General features: G+C 44.3%; 1 protein-coding gene across 1 annotated transcript; it reads left to right on the top strand.

Moving 5' to 3' along the window:
• Nucleotides 1–5,773: 5,773 nt before the first annotated feature.
• LOC124015093 (ras-related protein Rab-3D-like) lies at nucleotides 5,774–12,757 on the top strand. The gene is made up of 4 exons (XM_046330033.1): nucleotides 5,774–5,995; nucleotides 11,573–11,691; nucleotides 11,944–12,068; nucleotides 12,405–12,757. Exons 1-4 carry the CDS (start codon nucleotides 5,831–5,833, stop codon nucleotides 12,695–12,697), a joined length of 702 nt encoding a protein of 233 aa, XP_046185989.1. The 5' UTR covers nucleotides 5,774–5,830; the 3' UTR covers nucleotides 12,698–12,757.
• The last annotated feature ends 97 nt before the right edge of the window (nucleotides 12,758–12,854 follow it).

Below are 12,854 nucleotides of genomic sequence, written 5' to 3'. Positions count from 1 at the left end.
GGTTCTTTATGTGAAATGTTTTTTGGACTTCAGTCGGCGTCTTTACTTACTGTTGAGAGTCAGAATAATATAATACAAAAAGTGCAATTTCCAAACTTGTTTGCTGCAGATTTCCTTTTTCCCCTCACTGACAGTCACTCAATGAACTCATGTTTGTAGAACAAAATGTAGATTGGTAAATTAGTCTAGTTAGTCTAGCCAGCTATCTAAACTTGTCGTAATCATGGCCGAACTACCGACCGTGTACGTGCCCCGGGCTCCTGACCCCCAGGGGGCAACCATTGATTTTGTTAGTCACTTTCACTACTTTCATATTAACCTTGCATAAGTCATGGCACAAAAAGTAATGGTGGAATTGCAGACAATTTGCTTTAAAAGAGTGACAATGTATCTCCACCCCATAGCAAAAATGTTTTGAATTGCAGGAAATGTTCTGTAAAACTACACACAAAAAAGATGGTTCTGTAAAGCAAACATATTTGTTTACCTTTTGTTTACAAAATACTTCTTCTGCTAACAGATCGCTCAGTATGTAATAAATGATGTTTTTTTAAATTCCGGTGCTGAGTTAATGTGTAGCAGCTAATAGGCTGTGTTTGTAGATTGAATGCGGTGAAGAAAGCTACATTGAAGTACGACAATGTGCCTCAGGATCTCGTCACAGTATCTCTGTGCATTCAAATTGCCATCAATAAAATGCAATTGTGTTCCTTGTCCCTAGATTATTCCTGTCCGTATCATAATGGGCGGCAGGTAGCCTAGTGGTTAGAGCATTGGACTAGTAACCGAAAGGTTGCAAGATCGAATCCCCAAGCTGACAAGGTAAAAATCTGTCGTTCTGCCCCTGAACAAGACAGTTAACCCACTGTTCCTAGGCCGTCATTGAAGTAAGAATTTGTTCTTAACTGACTTGCCTGGTAAAATAAAATGGCACTACAACGTTGAGATCAGCAAACTGCTCCCCCAGACGACGTCATACATGTGGTTTGCGGTTGTAAGGCCGGTTGGATGTACTGACAAATTCTCAGAGTACGTTGTAGGTGGCTTATGGTAGAGAAATTAACATTAAATTCTCTGGCAACACATCTGGTGGATATTCCTGCAGTCAGCATGCCAATTGCACGCGCCCTCAACTTGAGACATCTGTGGCATTGTGTTGTGACACCACTGCACATTTTAGTGACCTTTTTATTGTCCCCAGCACAAAGTGCACCTGTGTAATGATCATGCCGTTTTAATCAGCTTTTTGATATGCCACAGCTGTCAGGTAGATGGATTATCTTGGCAAAGGAGACATGCTCACGAACAGGGATGTAAACATATTTGTGCACTACATTTGAGAGGAATAAGCTTTTCGTGTGTTTGAACAATTTTCTTGGATCATTTATTTCAGGGACCAACACTACATTTTGCGTTTAGATTTTTGTTCAGTGTATATTTAGTGAACTCTAAGTTTAAGAAACATTTCCCTTAATTCTGTTAACAAAAACCCACATATCTTTAAGATATTTTCTAATGTCTCTCCCTCATTAGGAGGGAGGATAATGAATGTTCACAAAAGTAACAAGTGAAGGTATAGCCATCAATTAGTATTTTTACTGATAGCAAGTTTGTTTGTGAAACTCAATTCCATTACCAAATCTGGAATTGGCTACAATGGGGGAAATCATAGTATTCACAAACTACAGTTGGGTTCACAAGTTTGCACAGCAGAGGACAGTAAAAAAAAAGTAGAGTTTGGTACAGTCAAGAAATAGAGTAGATCAGACTAGAGTTGAGTACACTAATGTGCTGTACTTTACTCTTCTGCTGAACTCTACTCTACTGGTCTGCTGTGCTTTACTTTGATGTCCAAACTTGTGAAACATAGGCGTCTGTGATTGGTTCTGATTTGGTCCGGACCAATCAAATTTGCTGCTGTTTGGGGACAGAGCCCATTAAAATAATAGCCAGTGTGTAGAATAATACCCAAGGAGGATATTTCATATTTATACCTAAGATACATCACCATGAAGAGAATGACGTTCATATCCATGATTATCCATTTCTGTGTAGTACATATCAGAGACCCATGATGAAATTCTGTTACTGGGTGTAAGTAGACTCCACTTACTGTAGTTCAATAACCAAAATATATATATTTCTCAAGTCAATGTGTCATGTTAACGGTGACACGCCATTCTTTCTGCAGACATTGTTGAATATTTATATAGAGCAGATGTTTTTTAGAAAACGTGGACACACTATTCTGTTACCACACTTTGCATCTGCATAGTTCTTCCAGTGAATGTGTTTTTGTCTTCTATTATTAAAAGTAGTCCTTGTGCATAGAGTTGTATGGTTTGTTAAACTTTGAGATCAATGGTTTTGTTTGGCATATATTTTACTGTGGAATTACCCTTGGCTTTTTATTCATACTGCAGGACAGGACTATAGCGACGGGGGGGGGTACTCTGGCTTTTATTCAGGATTCGGGGGGCCGGGGGGGCGGACAGGATTCTCTGGCTTTCATTCACGATGCAGGAAAATAGAGAGGGCTAGCGAGAGTTATGGAGGGAACCTGCTGACTCACAACATTGTCATAAATTCACCCTGATCATCACATAGTCCGGTCCAATGACTGATCAAATATTGAATAGGTTTATAAAGTACAGTTGATGTCAGAAGTTTACATACACCTTACCCAAATGCATTTAAACTAAGTTTTTCATAATTCCTGACATTTAATCCTAGTAAAAATTATGCTTTAGGTCAGTTAGCCTCGCTATTTTATTTTAAGAATGTGAAAAGTCAGAATAATAGGAGAGTGATTTATTTCAGCTTTTATTTCTTTCATCGCATTCCCAGTGGGTCAGAAGTTGACATACACTCAATTAGTATTTGGTGGCATTGCCTTTAAATTATTTAACTTGGGTCAAATGTTTCGGGTAGCATTCCACAAGCTTCCCACAATAAGTTGGGTTAATTTAGGCCCATTCCTCCTGATAGAGCTGGTGTAACGGAGTCAGGTTTGTAGGCCTCCTTGCTCGCACACACTTTTTCAGTTCTGCCCACAAATGTTCTATAGGATTGAGGTCAGGGCTTTGTGATGGCCACTCCAATAACCTGACTTTGTTGTCCTTAAGCCATTTTGCCACAACTTTGGAAGTATGCTTGGGGTCATTGTCCATTTGGAAGACCAATTTGTGACCAAGCTTTAACTTCCTGACTGATGTCTTGATGTTGCTTCAATATATCCACATGACTGTCTTTCCTCATGATGCCATCTATTTTATGAAGTGCACCAGTCCCTCCTGCAGCAAAGCACCCCCACAACATGATGCGGCCACCCCGTGCTTCACGATTGGGATGGTGTTCTTCAGGTTGCAAGTCTCCCCTTTTTCCTCCAAACATAACGATGGTCATTCTGGCCAAACAGTTCTATTTTTGTTTTATCAGACCAGAGGACATTTCTCCAAAAAGTACAATCTATGTCCCCATAGTCTGGCTTTTTATGGCGGTTTTGGAGCAGTGGCTTTTTCCTTGCTGAGTGGCCTTTCAGGTTATGTCGATATAGGACTCGATTTACTTTGCATATAGATACTTTTGTACGTGTTTCCTCCAGCATCTTCACAAGGTCCTTTTCTGTTGTTCTGGGATTGATTTGCACTTTTCGCACCAAAGTACGTTCATCTCTAGGAGACAGAATGCATCTCCTTCCTGAGCGGCCTGACTGCTGCGTGGTCCCATGGTGTTTATACTTGCGTACCATTGTTTGTACAGATGAATGTGGTACCTTCAAGCATTTGGAAATTGCTCCCAAGGATGAACCAGACTTGTGGAGGCCTACAATTTTTTTCTGAGGTCTTGGCTGATTTCTTTTGATTTTCCCATGATGTCAGGCAAAGAGGCACTGAGTTTGAAGGTAGGCCTTGAAATTAGAGGTCGACCAATTAATCGGGATGGCCGATTAATTAGGGCCAATTTCAAGTTTTCATAACAATCGGAAATCTGTATTTTTGGGCGCCGATTTAAATTTTGTATTTATATATATATATTTTTTTATACCTTTTTTATTTAACTAGGCAAGTCAGTTAAGAACACATTCTTACTTTCACTGATGGCCTAGGAACGGTGGGTTAACTGCCTCGTTCAGGGGCAGAACGACAGATATTCAGCTTGTCAGCTCGGGGGATCCAATCTTGCAACCTTACAGTTAACTCGTCCAACGCAATAACGACCTGCCTCTCGCTCATTGCCTGTTACACGAATGCAGTAAGCCAAGGTAAGTTGCTAGCTAGCATTAAACTTATCTTGTAAAAAAAACAATCAATCATAATCACCAGTTAACTACACAGGGTTGACGATATTACTAGATATTATCTAGCGTGTCCTGCGTTGCATATAATGTGACTGAGCATACAAGTATCTAAGTATCTGCCTGAACGGTGGTAGGCAGAAGCAGACGCGTAAACATTAATTCAAACAGCACTTTCGTGCATTTTGCCAGCAGTTCTTCATTGTGCGTCAAGCATTGCGCTGTTTATGACTTCAAGCCTATCAACTCCCGAGATGAGGCTGGTGTAACCGAAGTGAAATGGCTAGCTAGTTAGCACGCGCTAATAGCGTTTAAAACGTCACTCGCTCTGAGCCTTCTAGTAATTGTTTCCCTTGCTCTGCATGGGTAACGCTGCTTCGAGGGTGGCTGTTGTCGTTGTGTTCCTGGTTCGAGCCCAGGAAGGAGCGAGGAGATAAAGTGCCTATAAGAACATCCCAATAGTCAAAGGTTAATGAAATACAAATGGTATAGAGGGAAATAGTCGTATAATAACTACAACCTAAAACTTCTTACATGGGAATATTGAAGACTCATATTAAAAGGAACCACCAGCCTTCATATGTTTTCATGTTCTGAGCAAGGAACTGAAACGTTAGCTTTCTTACATAGCACATATTGCACTTTTACTTTCTTCTCGAACACTGTTTTTGCATTATTTAAATCAAATTGAACATGTTTCATTATTTACTTGAGGCTAATTTGATTGTATTGATGTATTATATGAAGTTAAAATAAGTGTTCATTCTGTATTGTTGTAATTGTCATTATTACAAATAAATTAATAAAAAATTGTCCGACTAATCGGTATCAGCTTTTGGTCCTCCAATAATCTGTATCGGCGTTGAAAAAATCATAATCGGTCGACCTCTACTTGAAATGCATCCACAGGTACACCCCAATTGACTCAAATTTTGTCAATTAGCCTGTTAGAAGCTTCTAAAGCCTTGACATAATTTTCTGGAATTTTCCAAGCTGTTTAAAGGCACAGTCAACTTAGTGTATGTAAACTTCTGACCCACTGGAATTGTGATACAGTGAATTATAAATGAAATAATCTGTCTATAAACAATTGTTGGGAAAATTGCTTGTCATGCACAAAGTAGCTGTCCTAACCGACTTGCCAAAACTATAGTTTGTTAACAAGAAATTTGTGGAGTGGTTGAAAAACAAGTTTTAATGACTCCAACCTAAGTGTATGTAAACTTCTGTCTTTAACTGTATGTGGGCGGGGTGAGGCCTAAACAATATGACCATTTGAAATTGCACAACTCAATTGGCCTCTAGGCCACCATAATCATAACGTTCTTTAACTGGTTGTTCGTTACAGGACCGTTTCCGTGGAGTTAAACGTTATAACAGTGTGTGTCGTACTGAACGCACCCCTGGTCAAGGAGTTGCACTGCTTCAACTGTTTCCTCCTCTCCGCTCCTAGATGGCGCTGGCGAGCGACCCGGTGCCGGCCAGCAGCAGACCCAGGCCCAGAAGGATGCCGCGGACCAGAACTTTGACTACATGTTCAAGCTGCTGATCATCGGCAACAGCAGCGTGGGGAAGACCAGCTTACTCTTCCGCTACGCTGATGACTCCTTTACCTCTGCCTTCGTCTCCACCGTGGGCATCGACTTCAAGGTTAAGACGGTCTACCGCAACGAGAAGAGGGTCAAGCTACAGATCTGGGTAAGATGCGGTTAGCCGTTAGCCGACGTCAATGGCGACAGCTCGTCTTACTGGAAAAAGACAATACTTTACAAAATATATACATTTGAAAACATGAACATGTAGTGTGTGTGCATCTATCAGTTCCACAGACATGTCAGTATATACACACAACCAGTAGGGCACATGTCAGTACGTACGTACGCACGCACAACCAGTAGGGCACATGTCAGTGCGTACGTACGCACGCACAACCAGTAGGGCACATGTCAGTGCGTACGTACGCACAACCAGTAGGGCACATGTCAGTACGTACGCACGCACAACCAGTAGGGCACATGTCAGTACGTACGCACGCACAACCAGTAGGGCACATGTCAGTACGTACGCACGCACAACCAGTAGGGCACATGTCAGTACGTACGCACGCACAACCAGTAGGGCACATGTCAGTACGTACGCACGCACAACCAGTAGGGCACATGTCAGTACGTACGCACGCACAACCAGTAGGGCACATGTCAGTACGTACGCACGCACAACCAGTAGGGCACATGTCAGTACGTACGCACGCACAACCAGTAGGGCACATGTCAGTACGTACGCACGCACAACCAGTAGGGCACATGTCAGTACGTACGCACGCACAACCAGTAGGGCACATGTCAGTACGTACGCACGCACAACCAGCACACATGTCAGTACGGGCAACCAGTAGGGCACATGTACGTACGCACGCACAACCAGTAGGGCACATGTCAGTACGTACGCACGCACAACCAGTAGGGCACATGGGGAGAGGAGGTTTTGTTTTTGAAACCAGGCTTGCTGTTCATTTGCGCTATATGAGAGAGGAGTTCCATGCACTCTTGGCTCTGTATAATACTGTACGTTTTCTTGAATTTATTCTGGACCTTGGGACTGTGAAAAGACCCCTGGTGGCATGTCTGCTGGGGTAAGTGTGTGTGTGTGTCAGTGTTGTGAGTAAGCTGACTAGGCAAACTATTTGGAATTTCCAACACATTCATTGTTCTTATAAAAACACTAAACAATGCAGTCAGTCTCTCCTCAACTCTTAGCCAAGAGAGACTGGCTGTATCGTATTTCTATTAGCCCTCTGACTACAATGACAAGCAAGACGTACCGCTCTGTTCTGAGCCAGCTGCAGTTTAACTAGCTCTTTCCTTGCAACACTCGACCACATGACTGGACAATAATCCACATAAGATAAAACTAGAGACTGCAGGACTTCAAATCACATTTTATTTGTCACATACACATGGTTAGCAGATGTTAATGCGAGTGTAGTGAAATGCTTGTGCTTCTAGTTCCGACAATGCAGTAATAACCAACAAGTAATCTAGCTAACAATTCCAAAACTACTACCTTATAGACACAAGTGTAAGGGGATAAAGAATATGTACATAAAGATATAGGAATGAGTGATGGTACAGAGCGGCATAGGCGAGATACAGTAGATGGTATTGAGTGCAGTATATACATATGATATGAGTATGTAAACAAAGTGGCATAGTTAAAGTGGCTAGTGATACATATATTACATAAGGATGCAGTAGATATAGAGTACAGTATATACGTAGACATATGAGATGAATAATGTAGGGTATGTAAACATTATATTAGGTAGCATTGTTTAAAGTGGCTAGTGATATATTTTACATTTCCCATCAATTCCCATTATTAGAGTGGCTGGGGTTGAGTCAGTGTGTTGGCAGCAGCCACTCAATATTAGTGGTGGCTGTTTAACAGTCTGATGGCCTTGAGATAGAAGCTGTTTTCAGTCTCTCGGTCCCAGCTTTGATGGGACCGAGAGAGTGGTTGTTGTGGTTGTTGTCCTTGATGATCTTTATGGCCTTCCTGTAACATTGGGTGGTGTAGGTGTCCTGGAGGGCAGGTAGTTTGCCCCCAGTGATGCGTTGTGCAGACCTCACTACCCTGTGGAGAGCCTTACGGTTGTGGGCGGAGCGGTTGCCGTACCAGGCGGTGATACAGCCCGACAGGATGCTCTCGATTGTGCATTGTAGAAGTTTGTGAGTGCTTTTGGTGACAAGCCAAATTTCTTCAGCCTCCTGAGGTTGAAGAGGCGCTGCTGCGCCTTCTTCACGATGCTGGCTGTGTGGGTGGACCAATTCAGTTTGTCTGTGATGTGTACGCCGTGGAACTTAACTTACTACCCTCTCCACTACTGTTCCATCGATGTGGATAGGGGTGTTCCCTCTGCTGTTTCCTGAAGTCCACAATCATCTCCTTGGTTTTGTTGACGTTGAGTGTGAGGTTATTTTCCTGGCACCACACTCCGAGGGCCCTCACCTCCTCCCTGTAGGCCGTCTCGTCGTTGTTGGTAATCAAGCCTACCACTGTTGTGTCGTCCGCAAACTTGATGATTGAGTTGGAGGCGTGCGTGGCCACGCAGTCGTGGGTGAACAGGGAGTACAGGAGAGAGCTCAGAACGCACCCTTGTGGGGCCCCAGTGTTGAGGATCGGCGGGGTGGAGATGTTGTTGCCTACCCCACACTCCACCCTTGCTTTGTGGAGTGTGGTGTCAAAAAGCATAGTGTTTCTTCATTACAGACAGACCTCCCCATCTTTACTACCATTGAATCTAGATGTTTTGACCATGACAGTTTACTATCTAAGGTAGCGCCAAGTCATTTTGTCTCTTCAACTTGTTCAACAGCCACACCATGCATTGCCAGATTCAGCTGAGGTCTAGGACTTAGGGAAGGATTTGTACCAAATACGATGCTCTTAGTTTTAGAGATGTTCAGCACCAGTTTATTACTGGCTATCCATTCCAAAACTGATGGCCACTCTATAAGGCTTTCTGTGACTCTATTAGCTGTGGTTGCTGACATGTACAGTGAGGGGAAAAAAGTATTTGATCCCCTGCTGATTTTGTACGTTTGCCCACTGACAAAGAAAGGATCAGTCTATAATTTTATTGGTAGGTTTATTTGAACAGTGAGAGACAGAATAACAACAAACACATCTAGACATGCATGTCAAAAAAATGATAAATTGATTTGTATTTTAATGAGGGAAATAAGTATTTGACCCCTCTGCAAAACCCTTGTTGGCAATCAGAGGTCAGACGTTTCTTGTAGTTGGCCACCAGGTTTGCACACATCTCAGGAAGGATTTTGTCCCACTCCTCCAAACTTCAGACGGGCATGTACATGTGCTTTCTTGAGCAGGGGGACCTTGTGGGCGCTGCAGGATTTCAGTCCTTCACAGCGTAGTGTGTTACCAATTGTTTTCTTGGTGACTATGGTCCCAGCTGCCTTGAGATCATTGACAAGATCCTCCCGTGTAGTTCTGGGCTGATTCCTCACTGTTCTCATGATAATTGCAACTCCACGAGGTGAGATCTTGCATGGAGCCCCAGGCCGAGGGAGATTGACAGTTCTTTTGTGTTTCTTCCATTTGCCAATAATCACACCAACTGTTGTCACCTTCTCACCAAGCTGCTTGGCGATGGTCTTGTAGCCCATTCCAGCCTTGTGTAGGTCTACAATCTTGTCCCTGACATCCTTGGAGAGCTCTTTGGTCTTGGCCATGGTGGAGAGTTTGGAATCTGATTGATTGATTGCTTCTGTGGACAGGTGTCTTTTATACAAGTAACAAGATGAGATTAGGAGCACTCCCTTTAAGAGTGTCAAACTTGCGGGGGTGTCAAACTTGAGGGAGGGTGTGTGTGTGCAGATCCTTGTTCACATTCTTGCTTGTTAATGGGCCTTTTTCCTGCTATGTTCGCCTGGCTTGTTTTACCAGACAACTCAGAACAAGGGAGGAAGGAGAGGAAGTTTTTGCTAATAACAACATTCATTCTCAGATTATTATTTTTTTACCATTAAGTTCCAGCAGGCTGCTCTCTTTGATGGTATGCTGAGTGAGAAGGATGTTTGTCCACTGAAATAACAGCGACACAGATCAGAGGGGCCCACCGTTGCATGAAACATGGTGCCCGTTTACTGTATTATGTACAAGTATCTGAAATGGCACCCTATTCCTCATTCACTACTTTTGACCAGGGCCCATGTAGTGCCCTATATGGGGAATAGGGTGCCATTTTGACGCAGACGTTAACCACACTTGACGTTGAACATCATCCCTGGACGTCCACTTCATAAAAGATGCAGAAGGCTGTGCTGCTGTCTCTGCTTTCTAATATGCTCACAGTGCAATCTGACACCCAGTACATTTGGGTCATTTAGCAGACTCTCTTATCCAGAGCGACTTGCAGGAGGAGCTAGGGATAAGTACATGTTTCACCTCGTCAGCTCAGGGATTCGAACCAGCAAGCTTTTGGTTACTGGCCCAACGTTCTTGACTGCTAGGCTACTTGCCGCCCTATACATGCCTATTACCGTCTGTCGGATAGGATTCTCACAAGAAGAAGAAGATTAGTTCTGCGTCCCAAATGGCACCCTGTTACCTATATAGTGGACTACTTTTGACAAAGAAGTGCACTATGTAGGTATAGGGAAAAGGGCTGCCTAGACGATTCTCTCACAGTAGCTCACCACTACACTAAACTACTGGTCATATCTTTATGACTGCTGATATGTTGCTTTCTAGATAAACCATCCACATTAGCTTAGTTGTAATATTGATTATTCGTTGAGGTGTTATTGCTAGTGGCCTGACCAGGAACAACTTCCAGGTCCTAGTTACAGCTACTATAACTAGGGCCCAGGGTTTTTCCTGCTCAGGATGGAATAACTCCTTGCCCTATAGTTGTGGGTTCTGTTAGTCAGACCGGGTTTACAGTATTCTGCAGTGGTGCCATTGTATCCTGGTGTACATAGAGGGTGTGGAAACATGAGGGCTGTCTTGACATGGATTTCCCTCCGCTCTGCTGTGCTTATGGGTTAATCATTGTCTTCTTTCCTTGTGCTGAGTAGGCTACAGTTAACCAGTTAACCCCTAATACTCCCCCACTACTCACATAAGGTATGGCACCATTGTGTCTGAATGATGGATGGCCCTCATGGCTTTTGCTGGGCTGGGGCAATGTGAACCCCCATAGAAATACCTGAAATGGTGTCCCTGTTTTCAAGTCAATGAGGTCATGATGTGTGATTTTAATTCCTTAAGTTATTCTATTTCCATCTGGAAGGTGCTTCTCCATCGCTGCAGGGCCTACGGCGTGTGGGCTGCAGGGCCTACGGCGTGTGGGCTGCAGGGCCTACGGCGTGTGGGCTGCAGGGCCTACGGCGTGTGGGCTGCAGGGCCTGCGGCGTGTGGGCTGCAGGGCCTGCGGCGTGTGGGCTGCAGGGCCTGCGGGCGTGTGGGCTGCAGGGCCTGCGGGCGTGTGGGCTGCAGGGCCTGCGGCGTGTGGGCTGCAGGGCCGGCGGCGTGTGGGCTGCAGGGCCGGCGGCGTGTGGGCTGACAGTGTTTCTGTATACTAGGTGAACCATGGCGGCTACGCAGCTGTCTGTTGCTACAGTAAGACCAGGACTATTGTGTTTTGAAACTGGAGGCGTCCATTTAAGCTGTGCTGTGTGTATTTATTTAAGTGGAGGGATAGACGACACGGTACTGACTCTTTAAAACAACCGTGTGTGTGTGTGACAGGACACGGCGGGCCAGGAGCGTTACAGGACCATCACCACAGCCTACTACAGAGGAGCCATGGGCTTCCTGCTGATGTATGACATCACCAACCAGGACTCCTTCTACGCTGTGCAGGACTGGTGGGTCAGATCCCCTTCTGGGATCAATAAAATTTATTCAATTTGACACAGACATTCACACTAACTGTGTGTGTGTGCACAGGACTTGTGGGTACAGTACTCCCATGGGGCTCTGCTTTCTCCTTACCTGTTGTTGGAAAATCATGTTAAGTCATGAAACAGCTGGGATGCAAGGGTTTTCCAACATTATTTACCTCTGATGTTATATACAGTATGAAAGTCGTATATTGATTGTCGTTGTCCGGTCTCCAGGGCGACCCAGATCAAGACGTACTCGTGGGACAACGCCCAGGTGATCCTGGTGGGGAACAAGGCTGACCTGGAGGACGACAGGCTGGTACCAGCGGAGGACGGACAGAGACTGGCTGATGAACTGGGTAGGAGAGAACACACACACACACACTGCCTGCCCTCTCTCGCTCTCTCTCTCTGAGGACGGACAGAGACTGGCTGACAAGCAGGGTGGCAGAGATGCGCACACACACACACACACACACATATGAGTGTATATACTCGTCTGTCTCCTGTCTCTCAACCTTAAAAGACAGACTAACATTGGTATATAGACAGTACACACCCAGAAAATAAACAAATACTGTATATGAATACTTCAACATATACACTCACAGAGAATACAAAACAAGTCAGTCTTTTGCTGGGCTTGTTACTTCTAGTAATCCTTTGTTTCCCTGATCTCCTCCCTCTTTCTCCAGGGTTCCAGTTCTTCGAGGCCAGCGCCAAAGACAACATCAACGTGAAGCAGGTGTTCGAGCGTCTCGTCGACGTCATCTGCGAGAAGATGAGCGAGAGCGTGAATGGGGAGCCCAGCCCATTGGCCAATCACAAGGGCCCCAGCCTGCAGGACACGCCCCAGACAAGGGTGGCTGCTCCTGCTGATAACGCCTTAAACATACATACCGTATACATGCTCGTACACACACACACACTGAAAAAATTAAATACACAACCACTCCCACACACGCTCATTGACTTGCCAGAAATCTAGCGTTGTGAATGTACTTTTGGTTTTGTATAACATTGTTGCTACTATCCTTATTACCGACTGGTTCCCAGTCTCTTGCACTCACTTTGCTTCTAACAACAGATTTCACATCAGTCCTCTTGTTTAGAATGAGCTGATGGAATGTATTTTGCTATAGGAT

The sequence above is a fragment of the Oncorhynchus gorbuscha genome, linkage group LG26 (genome assembly GCF_021184085.1).
Source record: "Oncorhynchus gorbuscha isolate QuinsamMale2020 ecotype Even-year linkage group LG26, OgorEven_v1.0, whole genome shotgun sequence".
In the NCBI taxonomy this organism is placed as follows: Eukaryota; Metazoa; Chordata; class Actinopteri; order Salmoniformes; family Salmonidae; genus Oncorhynchus; species Oncorhynchus gorbuscha.
The sequence above is the reverse complement of the archived record's forward strand: the minus strand, read 5'-3'. Positions and strand labels throughout refer to the sequence as shown.

What these genes read in the sequence shown, in the direction of transcription:
- LOC124015093 (XM_046330033.1), top strand. Translation starts at nt 5,831, where the DNA reads ATGTTCAAGCTGCTGATCATCGGCAACAGCAGCGTGGGGAAGACCAGC. An exon ending in TTCTACGCTGTGCAGGACTG is followed by an intron (nt 11,692 to 11,943) that starts GTGGGTCAGATC and finishes TCCGGTCTCCAG; the next exon opens with GGCGACCCAGATCAAGACGT. An exon ending in GAGACTGGCTGATGAACTGG is followed by an intron (nt 12,069 to 12,404) that starts GTAGGAGAGAAC and finishes CTCTTTCTCCAG; the next exon opens with GGTTCCAGTTCTTCGAGGCC.